Source organism: Larus michahellis, chromosome 1, assembly GCF_964199755.1.
Source record: "Larus michahellis chromosome 1, bLarMic1.1, whole genome shotgun sequence".
In the NCBI taxonomy this organism is placed as follows: Eukaryota; Metazoa; Chordata; class Aves; order Charadriiformes; family Laridae; genus Larus; species Larus michahellis.
In genome coordinates, this window is record NC_133896.1 from 17,261,609 (window position 1) to 17,276,759 (window position 15,151).

Genomic DNA, 15,151 nt, shown 5'->3' on the forward strand with positions numbered 1-15,151 from the left:
CTGATTACCTACCCCACTGGACAGAGTTTGTTTCATAATTATTTTCTTGATGAAATAAAATTAACTAGCTACGCACTTTTTATTTTCATGGGGTACTAAAGTGGAACCAAACAAAGAGAATGACATTTGATGGCTCAGCACACTAGTCCCTGCTTGCTAAAGTAAAGTATTAAAGAAGCTGACATTTGAAAAACAGCAAACTGCTGGAAAATTGGATCAACCTGATGGCTGTAGAAAGAATGATATCTGTCTAAAACTAAATCTTTTATGTAAGGCATATTTTCCTGTAATTGTCTGAATACATTTATGAAATAGAATATTTCAGTTGGAAGGGACCTACAACGGACATCTAGTGCAACTGCCTGACCACTTCATAGAATCATAGAATCATAGGGTTGGAAGGGACCTCTGGAGATCATCTAGTCCAACCCCCCTGCCAGAGCAGGGTCACCTAGAGCAGGTTGCACAGCAACGTGTCCAGGCGGGTTTGGAATGTCTCCAGAGATGAAGACTCCACCACCTCTCTGGGCAGCCTCTTCCAGGGCTCTGCCACCCTCAACGTAAAGAAGTTCCTCCTCAGGTTGAGATGGAACTTCCTCTGCTCAAGTTTGTGCCTGGTACCTCTTGTCCTGTCCCCAGGCACCACTGAAAAGCACCTGGCCCCATCCTCCTGACACCCACCCTTTAAGTATTTATAAGTGTTGATAAGATCCCCCCTCAGCCATCTTTTTTCCAGGCTGAAGAGACCCAAATCCCTCAGCCTTTCTTCATAAGAGAGGTGTTCGAGTCCCCTAATCATCTTGGTAGCCCTTTGCTGCACCCTCTCCAGCAGTTCCCCGTCCTTCTTGGACCGGGGAGCCCAGAACTGGACACAATACTCCAGGTGCGGCCTCACCAGGGCAGGGTAGAGGGGGAGGATGACCTCCCTCGACCTGCTGGCCACACTCTACTTGATGCGCCCCCGGATGCCATTGGCCTTTTTGGCCACAAGGGCACATTGCTGGCTCATGGTCGTCCTGTTGTCCACCAGGACTCCCAGGTCTCTTTCCACTGAGCTGTTCTCCAGCAGGTCAGCCCCCAACCCGTCCTGGCGCATGGGGTTATTCCTCCCCGGGTGCAGCACCCTACACTTGCCCTTGTTGAATTTCATAAGGTTCCTCTTTGCCCAACTCTCCAGCCTGTCCAGGTCTCTCTGTATGGCGGCACAGCCTTCCGGTGTGTCAGCCACCACCCCTAGCTTTGTGTCATCAGCAAACTTGCTGAGGGTGCACTCTAGCCCCTCATCCAGGTCATTGATGAATACATTGAAGAGGACTGGACCCAGTACTGACCCCTGGGGAACACCACTCGTCACTGACCTCCAACTAGACTCTGTGCCCCTAATCACGACCCTCTGAGCTCTGTCTTTCAACCAGTTATCTATCCACCTTACTGTCCATTCATCTAACCCACTCTTCGTAAGCTTCCCTATGAGGATGCTGTGGGAGACCGTGTCGAACGCCTTGCTTAAGTCAAGGTAGACCACATCTACCGCCCTCCCCTCATCTATCCATCCAGTCATGCCATCATAGAAGGCTATCAGATTATTCAGACATGATTTCATGGGCTCCCCAAAGGTAAAAGCATGTTGTTAAGGGCATTGTCCAAATGCCTTTTCAACACTGACAGGCATCCTTAGGTTCAGACCTTACCTTAGATCTGCCATTTCTTCTTCTGCCTTTATTCCTCCTATTTGTCAAAATCCATAGTCTTCACTTGTTTCTTCTCTTGCTTATTTTCACTTATTCCCTCCAAGCCAGGTTGGATTTTTATATTATTGTTGGTTAGTAGAATATATATATATATTGAATAACTTGAGCTATATGAATAGCTCATATTGCAGGCGATAATGTTTTAATAATAATTAAGGTCAGATTGCAGCTGATGAACTTTGGATTGTGTATATTTGTTTTCATTTATATGTGCAGGAACGGAAACTTTTCCAGATTTTTAATGTTACAAATACTGGTACGTGAAAATTTAAGGATTTGATAACTAATGGTGGATACAATATCTCAACCCAAGGAAGTGCGCAAAACATGTATATGACACCTGGTTTTATGGTTCTTGTTTAGAATACTAAATAAATAACTCTACATAAATATATGGAAATTAAAATGATCAGATCTTTTTTTCCAGTCTTAAAGCTTCTCAGTGCAATAAATACTACATTAAAATTCCCTCTCTGTTTTTTTCCTAAATGGGGATCAGAAATGAGGATAAGATGACAGCAGTTAAATTACCGTCATAATGTGTATGGATATACCGAAAAGAAAGTCATAGATTCCTAGATTACTTTTTCTAATAGTCGAAAAAGAGACTTTTTTCATTTCTGCAACATACAGAGAAAACAACTGATGGGAGAGTGACATATCAAACTCTTAGAAGAGTAAGGCATACCGGCTGCCTTAGTCTTGTCGAAAAAGTAATTATAAAAGGTAGGGATGAGGAGAAGCTGGACAGCCGAACAAGAGGCAAGAAATAATGTTTCTCCTTTTGTCAAAGCCTTTATAATGTTCCTTGTTAGTCCATACTGGACTAGAGAGGGGCTGTCTGTAATCTGTTATGCCGTATATGTTGGTGCTGTTTGACAGAGCAACGTGTGGAGATCTGCCTCCAGAGCTGGAAGCGCTTCTGAATCCCAAACTAGTATTTCTGCAAAGCCTTGTGCCATGTCGGACTTTTTAAAGTTAATTCAGATACCTCTGGCATGCATTGCACTTATGTTTAAATGCATTTAAATATACACAACGTAATTATTCATAATTTCTCCAAACAACAGCAGCTCCAAAAGCTGCTGGTTTTGCATTCAAAGAGCATAAATGGGTAGAGTTCTTCAAATGTTATAAACAAGATTTGTGAAAATGCTTTGCATAAGAAATATTCTAATTTCTGCTGAGAAATATAAAATAATATACAATGAATACCCTTTTGTATTTCTTTAGAATTTGTTGTATATCAGAAGTGTAATAAAATATTTATTTATTTTAACATATTTCAATCAGAACTTTGCCCCAAGACATATTGAATTACCTGAAGGCAGTATTATTTTGTGCTCTTTTTCTGTCTAAATACTAACAAATACATTATAGTCTAGCTAAATAAATAAAAAGGGATGATGTCAAACCCTTTAGGTTTGTTAAGACCTTTATTTTATATCTGGCAGGATAAAACTGATTTGCTTTTATAAAATTAGCTACTCAAATATAAAAAGTTTATCTTTTTTGTGTATTGAGTTAGTTAAAATTAGCTAGTGTAGTTAACTGCTAAATTTAACTGCCAGTACTGTGAAATATTTTAATTAAATTAGTAAAAGGAAAAATTGCTAACAGTGAGGCACTGGATCTATTATATTTACTGCTGGCTGCAATTCATGTAAAGACATGACCTCTGTTATTCCCTCCTTGCTAGTACACACAGGTTTTGTAGGAACTCTGTATTACATGCGTAGCAATTCCGCCCCATTTCTGCTCCTTTGTTATCCTTTTTCTCTTTGTGAAGTTTTAGAAAAATACTTAGTCGTAGTAGCGTACCTATTGTTTCCCTTGACAATTTTGTACATTGGCCTTTTAAATTAAACTCTCAAACTGTAGAAAAAGCACTTTACATTTCATCAGTTTCCCTTTGGCTTCTCTTACGTCTTTTGTTCTGCCACCTCTACTTTTGCATGTCAGCTCTAGGCCTTGCTGTCGTTGCCAGCTGTCCTTGCATATCTGTACGTATGCTTATCTGTCCGTAGTTCCTCCTGCTCCTCCAACATCTAGGAGAGGGGCGAGACAACGAATTCAGGCCATCTATATTGTATCGTTGCATTTCAAAAATTCCTCTGTTGAAATAGCCTCCCTTTGCTGCGCAACAGTGGTCTGAGTTTGCGTGTCTGCAGACTGATGGGTAAGGTGGTCTCTTGGGATGGGACACATTTTGTTCTTCCAAGTCAGACTGCGTGTGCTTTTTACAGAAGACTGACATTGCATTAGAAAACGAGGAACCACATGAGCGGAAATGAACACCCAGCTTATCCCTTCCCAGCTGAATGTGTAAGCCAGCAGCCTAGAGAGGTGCTTGTTCCGTTTTGTTCCTCTTCTAACTTCGTGCTTCTGGGGACAGTCAGGTGTATTCTTACAGAAAAGTTGATGGAGTTTAAGAAGGAACAACCACCCGAAGCAGGGCACTGCTAGGCTGGCTTCCAAAAACCGCTAGAGCTTTTTTTTATGAAATGGAGGAGTCAGTCCTAGTCAGTGTCACAGTATGTGGTCTCTTGCGTTGAAGAGTTACTGAATAAACACAAAAATAGTTAATAAGACACCTAATTATGGAACTGCAGATACCTTGCTTCCTGGCTTAATACCCTAAAATCAGGTTCCTTTTTGCCTGTTATTCTCCTGCCCTTAAGCCTCATACGTTCTTGGACACAACACAATGAAGAGGTACAGGATGCTCCTACCGGAAATAAAGGCTACTCTCACTCAACAGTCTTTGTGACTGCTCTTGAAGTCTTGTCGACTATGGCAACCTGCGGTAGCTGGCTCTGCTGGGGCAGCAAGGTTGGACTAAAGGATCTCTAGAGGTCACTTCCAGCTTCAACAGTTCTGTGACTAAGTCATCATCTTCTAAGAAACTACAGATCTGCTGCTTCCCGGGGAAATATCCTAATCAGTAGCTGTTTACGCCGAATTTGGTGACAGGTTTCAGTTTCATTCAACATAGTTCCAATACCTGGGCTTGAAGCCTTTTTTCTGGCAGTTTGAGATCCTTTTCAGGAGAGTTACGCAAAGTGTCATCTCTTACTTGAATTCTAAACACCTTTCAGTAGGAGATTGATGCCTCAATAGGTTTCATAAGTCCGGGGTGAGAAGTGTAAGGTTCCAGAGTTGTAAAAATGATGAAATTAAGTTCAGGTTCTTTACTGATGAAATGTTGGTTTTGGTTTTTGTTGGGCTTTTTTGTTTGTTTTGGTTTGGGTTTTTTTTTTTTTTCTCTCCAATATTTTTTTTATTTGCCTAATGTATTTACTGGATTTCTTTTGTTTATTTCCATCTTTTCTGGAAGACTTTCAGGATCTCAGAAATACAGTGTAGGCTAATTTCTCACTGTAATCCAGTGCTCCCCTAAATCTTGAAAACTTCAACAGTTTTTAGAAGAATTACATTTAATCTGTAGCCGTGGTTGCTGTGCATCCAAGAAAGCAAAATGTGTCTGGTTGGTATAACGGGCAAAAGAGTCTTCAGATTTTAGAGTTCAGCCAGGAGATGAGAGATCTGTGGGTCTCCCTTCTCAATCCATTCTAGTTTTATCCTGGAGTACAAAAGTTAACAATTAAATCTTCCCTGTTTTGTGCGGGAAAGGGGGGAAAGGCACCATTAGGCTTTGAATTCCAGCACAGCATAACCTGGCATATCAGTACCAGAACTAGCTTCGGACATTGAATCCCAATTTTGAAAAGTCACCCAGCTGTTGCTCTGAGATAGGCTCCAAAATCTGAGCAAGAAGCAGAATTTCAAATCAGCCTTCCCTTTGGCATAACCTGTTCGCTAGCTTAACCCCCTACATCCCCGCATGCTGTCTGTTGTGAATAAAAATCAAGGAGCCTAGATTGTTTCTTTTTCCTATACCAGTAGCACATGCATCTTGTTAATTATTATGAAATCCAAGCCAGAGCTGGGCAGCTAGCTTTTTCGGTGTTGCAGATCTGGGTATCACATAACAAGTTCTTTTTTGAATCCAGTCCTTTTTGCTTAGATTCTTTGTGCGTTTGTTACTGTCATATAAAAAATGTTCAGGCGGTTCATAGTTCTACTGGGTATAACGCAAAATGATCAAGAATATAAAGTCATCCTTCCTGTTTTTTCACTTCAGATGGCAAAAATTCTATTCACAAACTGCCAGAGCAGAGGCAGTCTGGTAGGAGAGCCCCACGGGCAGGAAATGTAAGCTAAGAATAGCTTTCTGAGGCACAATTACCTTTGTGTATGAAAAGGGTTGAGAGATAAACCGAGTATATCAGCGGAAGACGTAATGAGCAATCTGAGCTAGCCATGGCTTAGGTGAAGAACTTCACCCAAGTGAAAGCACGTCGCTGTTGCTGTTAGAAGACGGATTTCTAAAAATTGAGATACGATGTGTATATGTAAAATATATAACAAAATACAAAATATATATATGTGTATATAACTTACGTAAGGCAGCATATTCATGTACTCTAACTCCCTAGATAAAACTTATTTTTATGTTGTAAGATGTATCCTGTGCCTGCATAGTGACCTGTGTGAACGTCTCTCTTGTTTTGTAGTTTGTGCCATTCCGAGATTACATTGACAGAAGCGGAAACCACGTGCTAAGCATGGCAAGACTTGCTAAAGATGTTTTGGCTGAGATCCCAGAGCAGTTTCTGTCCTACATGAGAGTCAGAGGAATAAAGCCATCACCTGCGCCACCACCCTACACACCCCCCATTCACGTGTTGCAGACGCAGATATGACTGCTCCGAAGTGCTCAGCGTGTATCGCAAGTCAAGAGTCCCTGGATGCAGCAGTAGCTTCTGATAACTTCTTGGAGCTGGAAAAATTCTCTTCACATACCAAAATTCTCCTATGGTTGCATGAGCAACTGGAAAGCTTTTAAATGCTAGGAGCAAAATGTTGGTGTTCTCTCTGAATCTTTTTTTTTTCCTTTTTTTTTTTTTTTTGACAAAAAAACCCTACTTTTTTGATGTATTTATTGGAGGGGAAAGCACAAGTCAGGATTTCAACTCAGAAGATATTGTCCTCTCTGAATACTGTGTGTATATAAATGTATAGGAATGCTATTACTCTGTATCAATGTTTACATGTTACTATTTTTAAATTTCAGTACTTTTATAACTATTCTTAAGAATAAAAGTTTGGAATATTGACTCACATGTCTTCTAGCTTGCAATAGTTAGTCACAAGATAACAAGAGAAGCAATATCTCTTTGAATGTTTGTCCAGACAAATACAAATGAACGCTAAGAAAAGGACAAATATCGATGTGTTTTCCAATACCTGAATTGCTTTGATCAGTTCTCAGTAATCCCTTCATTTCACAGTTTGAGAATAAACTCCTAAAATGTGAATAACATAATTGCATATGGCTTATCACTAACTCCAAACTTTGAGGGGGAGGTATGTGTATTTTTTCAGAGATTCTCCAATTTCTAAGTTTATCTAAGTTTACAGTTTTTTAAACTAGTTGCTGAAGCAAATTAGAAGAGTTACTTGCTATAAGTAATTAAAGAAAATTACCTCAAATCAGAACTATCAGAGTATTATAGTTGACTCACTCAGCTCATTAAGTCTTATCATGCATTCCTTAAAGCACTGGAAATTTTGCATCAGAAAAGTCTCTTGGAGTGATTACAGCAGATGTTTTGTAATGGACCGTTTTAAACTTAATTTAAAATTTTAACTTTTTTTGTCTAGATTGCCCATTCAAAGGGATGCTGGCTCTTAATATTTGGGTTGAATATTGTCATTTAATCACATTTCCATTCAGGGTGCATGAATGATAATGTTAATTAGCTGGTTTCCAAATTGCACAACCATGTTGCTTTGTGCACAATTTTGTGTACGGAACTACCCAAAAATTTTATGATATGCCTGTTCATATATAATTATAAAATGGTTTTGCATGTACAGTTTTTACAAAATACACAGGTTTGTGAGTTTGTGTCAGATACATTTTATTTAGAACTAATGGCCTTAAATTTCACAAAACTCCTGAAATGATTGTGAATTGCCTTCAGATACTGTTAAAACTGAACATTTTGATTTTTTGTGTCACAGTTGTAACTGTCTTGTAATGTAACTCCTTTTCTTTGCATATAACCTGTTTACTACTTCTGTTTCTTACTACTGTATGTTGTAATGTACAGTATAAAACTAAGGTGCGTTTTTTAAGCATGAGGAGTTTTTTGCCAGAGAGCGTATCTTCAATATTAATGGCATATAACTATGTAAATGCAGAATCTTCCATTTTTAAATATATTTAACTTCCTTTAACTATCTCATGTGGGAAATTACTTTTTCCAGATAATTATTCTGTTAGTAAAAAAAAAAAAAAAAGAAAAAGATTTTTTTGGTAAAAATAAATCTTGTTTTATTTTTATTTCAAAACAGTTTTTACATAAATATGGACTTTAATTTTCTCACCAAAATGTGTATTTCTTAGTGAATTGATGTTGCATGAATGAAATTTGATACCTGGCAACTACAAATTTTGATGAAAGTGCATCATAAAGAGTAAGTTTAAATCTACTGAATGATCGTGGTGTTCTCCTTCCATCTTCTGCATTTATGTTTCTTATGGTGTTGGCATGTTAGAAATAACTGGATTAACGTTATAGTTCTGTTGTTTCATTTGGTTAGATGAATCTTTATGCTGATGTTTGCATTGATTCACAGCGGCCCATGTATTTAACAGGTTTTCATTCTAAAGCCAAAACTACAAACTTCTTTTATTCAGTTTAGAGTAATTTATTAGCTCTCATTTAACCATCACCTTTTATTAATCCAAAGATCAGTCTCAAAACTAATTTAACAACTCATTTAACAAGTGAAGGAACTTTTAAAGATAGGCATTACTTAATCAAAATTATTTTTTCTCTCCAGCCTAAGTACCAGCCTGTTCTATTCTGCACTCCTGTTTCTTCTTCTGTTTGGTATTGGATTCTAAATCTAACATATTTAATGGGAAGGAGTAGATGTGATCAGTGGACTAAGTATTCTAATGGAAAAAGGAGACTTTTTCCAGACTTGTGACATGCCCTATATGCTTTACATCTTGGTTCTGTGATGTGTATGAGCATCATTATGTAAACTCACATAGTAGCCTCAGTCATTCCAGTATTAGAGACGAGAGTTAATGGTCACAACTTGAATTTCTCCAAAGTACCATATGCAGCCACTTTTACATTTGGCTTTGTTGTTAAGAAAAATGGAACACAAACCTCATATTCCTTCCCAGGAAATGTCGGCTGCTACCAAAACTTGATAATTTTCTATGACTGAAGGGTAGCAAAGAGTATTTATGTTTAAGAAAGGTGACATGTTAGGTGACAGATGAGTTGCCCTGAAACTATTGGCCTTGATGGAAGCTCTCTTCCTTTGGTATCCATCTTGGAACAGATGTTTTCTTTGGAAGACAAGCAGAAAATGCTATGGCAGGGTGCAGACTGTACAAATGTTCCTACAAATGAGGAAGGCCTCCGTCTCATGGAGGATGTAATTTGAGAGTGATTATTTCAGGTTTGATTCTGACTAGTGAGGAACGGGTTGCTAATCTGGAAGAAGAAACTGCTTTGATGTCGGTTACAAAATAGAATTTTGTAATTTTAGGCAAAGATGGCAGCCTATACAATAGAATTAATGTGGACTTCCAATCGGCTCACTTCCATAAACAAAAAAGTTTTAAGTGTGGTCCCCCGGGGAGGTATCTGAAGGAGAGGAAAGGGTTCAGGAGAGCAGGTATTCTCTGGAAAGACATATTTTGAAAAGCTGGAAATTCTCACCTAAGGTAGGGACAGATGAAATTAACTGCAGAATACTTTGTAAAACGTCAGAAATAATCAGAAAGGACACATAGTGACAAACTGTGCCAATGCAATTGGAAAACAGGGAGCACGGCAAGAGGCTATTGTGACTGTATCAGAAGTTCTTCAAACAGAAAAATCAACAAGAATAGAAAGGGAGAATATGTCATTATGGATAAATGTAAAAGAGAGCACGGATATCCGTGAAAGGAGGACAGAAAAGCACAAAACAAATGATGACTGCTAAAGCCTAGTAAAACCCATACTAGAAAGGGAAGGAAAGTTGAGTCCATTATTTAACAAAAGAATGAGCAAATAGTAAATCTAGGGAAAACTGAAACGCTCACTGTCTTTTTCCTTCAGGCTTCACAGAATAGGGTTAATCACTGGATTCAATAGTCAATAAAAAATAAATCTAGACCAATAAAAATTTGTTAATAATAAACACTTTTGGAACAATTTTATTGAAAAACAATATCATGAGCTTCAGGATAAAAGAGAGAAACAGCTGCTTTAACGTGACATTTTGAAGGCAAAGCAGGAGATAACGGCTTCATTTGAAGTGTTAGAAAATACTGCAAAACTGGTTACACTGTTCAGGAAAATGCTCCCAGTCTTTCATTATCAAGCTGGAAGAATATAGCAATCGATGTTCCATAGGGACCTGTCTGGCTTTTGGTATTACTGAGTCGTTGCCATTGATGACACAATATATAAAAGAAAGTTATTAAATTAGCAGATTAAACCAACTGGTAATAGTTTAATCTCTTCCAAAAATGGGAGTAAAACTTGGAATTATTTTTATGAATTAGAAAAAATACCTGAAAGAGGAGCAAATTTAATCAGGGCAAATAAGCGAGAGTACTTAAGTAACAAAAACCTACTGCACTGTTGCAGTAGTTTCTGGCTATGCAGCTATTCTGCAAACGGTGTCTGAGATTAGTGAATCACAAAATAGACATTGAGGGGAAGGTGTCTGAGTAGAAGTTTTGCATATAGGCCACCTGAGATAATCCTGTCATTGTTCTCAGAATAATAAAGCCTCAGCTAGCACACCAGGTCCAGTTTTGAGACTTTGAATACGATGTGGGTCAACTGGAAAAAGCCAGAGAGGACTGTTAGGTCATCAAGGACTTGCTGGAACCAGTTGGGGTTGGCCTCCCTGCCAGAGGTTGTTTCTAACTCTTTTTGATGACCACGGTGAACGATCACAGCAGAGGTCACTGTGTGAGATTAGGACCAGCCCCACTGATGTGAATGCGCGTGTGGGAGGAGGTTGATGCCATCGCGGCACAAATATTTTCAGGAAGGACTGACCGGGTCCATTCCCATTGTTAGGTTGTTGCTTCGTACTGCTCACGTTTTTCATATGAAATGAGCTCTTACTTTACTTTCCTTCAAAATGCTTTAAGGCAATAGTACTTCTTCATTACTCCATGATGGATTATTGCATCTTTGCCACTGAACTGATACGGTGTGATTTCAGGTTTTATTTCAAGCCAGCATTGTGCATTTCTGTTCATTGCCATTACAGTGCGAGTGACTGTAGATGACCGGTATTTTCAAGTTGGCCATCTAAACAAAGGGTAGAGAGTAGTACATTTTTGAATGTGTGCCTACAGCCAAACGTTTGACAATAATGAATTTCATCATTGGGATTCTGATTTGATGGTTTTATTTCGCAAGCAATCAAAGGCATTGAAGTGACTGAGTGTTCTTATTGATATTCCATGCTACAGAAGGTGTACGACTGCTGCGACGCACCTGCCCCACAACTGCCGTGTGTGCCACAGGTGGTGGGACAGCCTTCCCAAGCCACGGCTGGCTGTGGCCACGCGCTGAGAAATTCCATCACTTCTGCATTGGTTCTGTTCTCCAGGGAGCAAAAATTCTGCCCGGCCTCGGTAGGAACATGATTGTCATAATCACTGGGTGGCCCGTGGGTCCCTGTGCCACAGGCTGTTATGTGCTTCGTTTTGCTTCAGGCTGATCATGAAATCAAAGCAATTGACTGCATGTGCAAAGTGATTAGCGCTGAAGGCTGTGTCTTCAACTGAGTGGGCCATCAGGCCGCAATCACCAGCCAAAGGGAATTCGGGGGGGGAAGTGAATGGGCTAGTTTCCGTGAGCTCGGGAGAACTGCAGGCTGCGGGACTTCTCTGCGGAGAAGAAGGGAGTGAATAATCCCCTCACAATGTCATTAAATACTTCCACTGGCACTGGCAGAAAGCCCCCGAAAGTACGGGAGGGAGCGCGCAGCCTTGATTGATTGCTTTCTGTGAGCAGGAGGGAACGGAAAATATCAATAGGTCGTCAAACCTGGAGGAAAGGAGGGGAGCCCAGCAGGAGCCCCTCATGGCTGTGTCTGGCAAAAATTGTCATTAATGCAATTAACAAAGGGATTAGAGGCTATGTTTATAAAACCAACGAATGTATCAGCTCGCCAGGGTGGCAGGCTGGGAGGCCTGGTTAGAATTCAAAAATGGCTTTGATTAATTGGAGGGAAGGTCAGGAATCAGTGAGATAAACTGCTGTGGAAAAAAAAAGTGGAAAATACTGCATTCAGGAGGGAAATAAATAAGCACAAATGAAATGAAAATGAAAAATACCTGGATAAGCAGCGGTTCGGGCCTTAATAATCTGCAGATTACAGCTGGGCTCCAAACAGAATATGAATCAAATTGTGATACTGCTGCATAAAAAGCAAAGATCACCCTGGAAGATACTAACAGCGTTTGCGTTTGCATGGGGAGGGAGATAATCATTGCTCCATGCTAAGCCGGGTTGAAGACTTCCCTTGACCCGCTGTCTGGACTGTGGGGCCAGACTTTAAGGACGATGCAGACAATTTTGAAGGAGTCCAGGAGAGAGCAAAAGCAGATGCGTTTTAACCTGTGAGAAAAAAAATGAAACCATTTGGGTATGTTTCGTATGCAAAAAACCAGAGGGACGGTGGTAACTGTGTGTCTGTGCAAAGGGGTGCTCTAATGAGCTATTCTCAAAGGTCAGCAGTGACGGGTGATGTTATCATCTTTGGCAGCGAGGAAGGCTTATACGGGCTGATGGACAAACCTCCTTAACTAACTGGAGGCCCCTTCTAGTGCAGCTCGGGGAAATTGCGTCATCTTTGTGTTAGAAATTGTTCAGAAGAGGCTGGACGGCTGCTAGGGATGGCCCGGTTGTGTGGCCTCCCTCTCAGCAGGGCAATCCTACATTAAGTAGTTAAACATCCTCCTGAAGGCCCGTTTGTCAGTCCTGCAAAAGTAAGTGGGCTAATCAAGATAAAGGCAAGGATACTACATCAGGAGAGGAGGGCTGGGGTGGGTGGGTAGGAAGACACAGGGAGGGCTGAGGAGGCCTCTGGTGAGATTTTGTCCAAAATACGTTGTGCTTCCAGTCACACATTTGCAGAGTGATGGACTCAAATGGGCTGGTGAAGAGAGAGCCTGTTCGATGTGAGAGATGACCAGCCCCTGGGTGTGACTGAAGGCTACATGGAGGCTACAGTCTCCCAGCGGTCACACCGGCATGGTCACCTCCAGGTGAGGAGCAAGGCGTGCCGAGTGGTGGAGCAAGAGCTCAGGGAGATGGGAGCCCCTGTCTGCACACCTGAGGTTTCTAAGCGTAACCGCAATGTGCCGTTGGAACAGCAGTAAATCTGGCTTGTTTCGGTGAGAAACTTAATCAGTTTATGAAAGAGCCACCACCACGTTATTGCCTGCAAAGTCTGGGAATTTAATTCCCCACTGTTCCATTTTTCTCACTCAGCCGCAGCACGGGACATCTCCCCTCCACCAGACCGCTTACAGAGGCTCATGGGGCACGGGCAGTGGAGAAGGCAAGCGGCACGGCCAGCTCGCTGTGGTCAGCAGTGCTTCCAGCTGGATGTGCAAGCACTTGTCCAGGGAAGACCAGAGACTTCAAGGAGTCTCAGAAATGAGCCAGAAGGAGCTTTGTGTCCAGCACGGGCTACAGCACTGTGCTGGGTACTCTGGGAAGCCAGGTCACTGGCACTGCAAACTGGGCACAAGATCTCTGAATACGTTAGCTCTTGATGTCACTGGCCCTCAGTTCCTGTTGATAAAGTACAGACAGCTCTCCAGTCATGACACCTTAGTTCAATGTACTCCATCAGTCACATTTACCTGTCGTTCAATAAATGAACATCACACGTGCTACCCTGACTGGTGCATATCAGCTTGGGAGTTAAAACTCACGTTTTAAGCATGTGGGCTGGTAAACAAAAAAAAAAATCAACACAAATATTCCCTACAATTCCTTTACAGTGAAGGGCACAGAATGTGGTGTTGGATCCTCAGGATTCATAGCACCAAGCAATACTGAAATATTCCTTTTCTTCAGTAACCAGAACTGGTATTTTCTTCGTATCTCTAACTCACTTATTTGTAATAGAGAATCAAGTCTCTTGATAAAAGAATTGAAGAAGCGTTTAATGGATGTTGGAATAGAACTATAATTGGATTAACATTATCAGCTGCCCTTAAATCTGTGCTTTGCATGTTCGTCATGTAAAAATTCAGAGTTAAATGGCACCTTGGTGTGGAAGGAAAATCATTTTACAATGCAAGCTGTCGGTTAATAATGCTCTCCCCCACTGACCTTCTGTTAAGCTAATGGTTTGATCCTCCAGTTGGAGTTGCAGACATTCTTCTGTTGCGACCATGACAAGTATTTGATAAAAGAAACCCCACTGGTTTTAACACTGAGTCATCCTCATTTTCTCCTATCTAGTCCTCAAAACTTGTCACCTTTCTCTAACTTAGACCTATACAAATCTCTTTGGCAAATGCCACTTTGGTAGCCTTCAAAGAGATTAGAATACAACTCCTTTTTAGCATTTTACTCTGTGATTCAGTCAGTAGAACTCACGCTATGGAGATATTACATCTGCTAATGAAATTAGCTATTCACCCCTCGCTAAATTCCCTCCAGCATAAGAAGAGGTGTTACAGCAGATAAAGCCTAAAAAAAGCCCCAAACCCACGAGTCAATTGCAGACACGCTGCAGTCGCTTCTGAAGTAGCTTTTCTCATCTTGCTAAGCCTCTTGGAGGAATATAAATGGGAGGAAGGTGATGCCATTGCGAGCGAGGAAAACCATTGAATCGCAGCATTTCATTATTTTGAGAGATGCTGTCAGCTGCACTGCAACATTTCCCACTGCCCTGGAAGAATTAGTACGAAAAGAAACACAGGTTTTAGCACACACCCACAGTATTAGTGAGGGGTTTTTTTTCTGGCACGGTTAGGTATTTCACAGTACAGAGAGATTTTAAATGCTCGTTCATGCATGCACTGTGTTATTATCAATAGATCTGTCTATTACCTGTCATTGCAAGGAAGTACCAGACTTCCAAAACCTCTTTTTAACAATGGCTGAACCATCTGAAACGTTGCTTTATTTAAAACCTGTTAGACTGAAATAGGAAAAAGAGGATATTTGAAGTATTACTGTACTTTGTGGGCAGGTGCTCCCTTCCTCTCCCTCCCTTTCCTCCCTCCTCCTCCATCCCCAAACCCATTTCGCAGAGGCGAGCTCCTTCCA

At 40.8% G+C, this 15,151-nt stretch overlaps 1 protein-coding gene across 4 annotated transcripts in view; it reads left to right on the forward strand.

Moving 5' to 3' along the window:
- Positions 1–8,311, forward strand: part of CPNE8 (copine 8) — a 106,697-nt gene extending 98,386 nt beyond the window's left edge. For 3 of the 4 annotated variants that reach the window (XM_074583786.1, XM_074583875.1, XM_074584067.1), the window contains one exon: positions 6,329–8,311. In XM_074583786.1, the coding sequence (XP_074439887.1) occupies positions 6,329–6,517 (189 nt within the window). In that variant the 3' untranslated portion in view covers positions 6,518–8,311. The remainder of the gene's footprint in view (positions 1–6,328) is intronic. The other variant, XR_012586634.1, reaches the window with a different exon arrangement.
- The last annotated feature ends 6,840 nt before the right edge of the window (positions 8,312–15,151 follow it).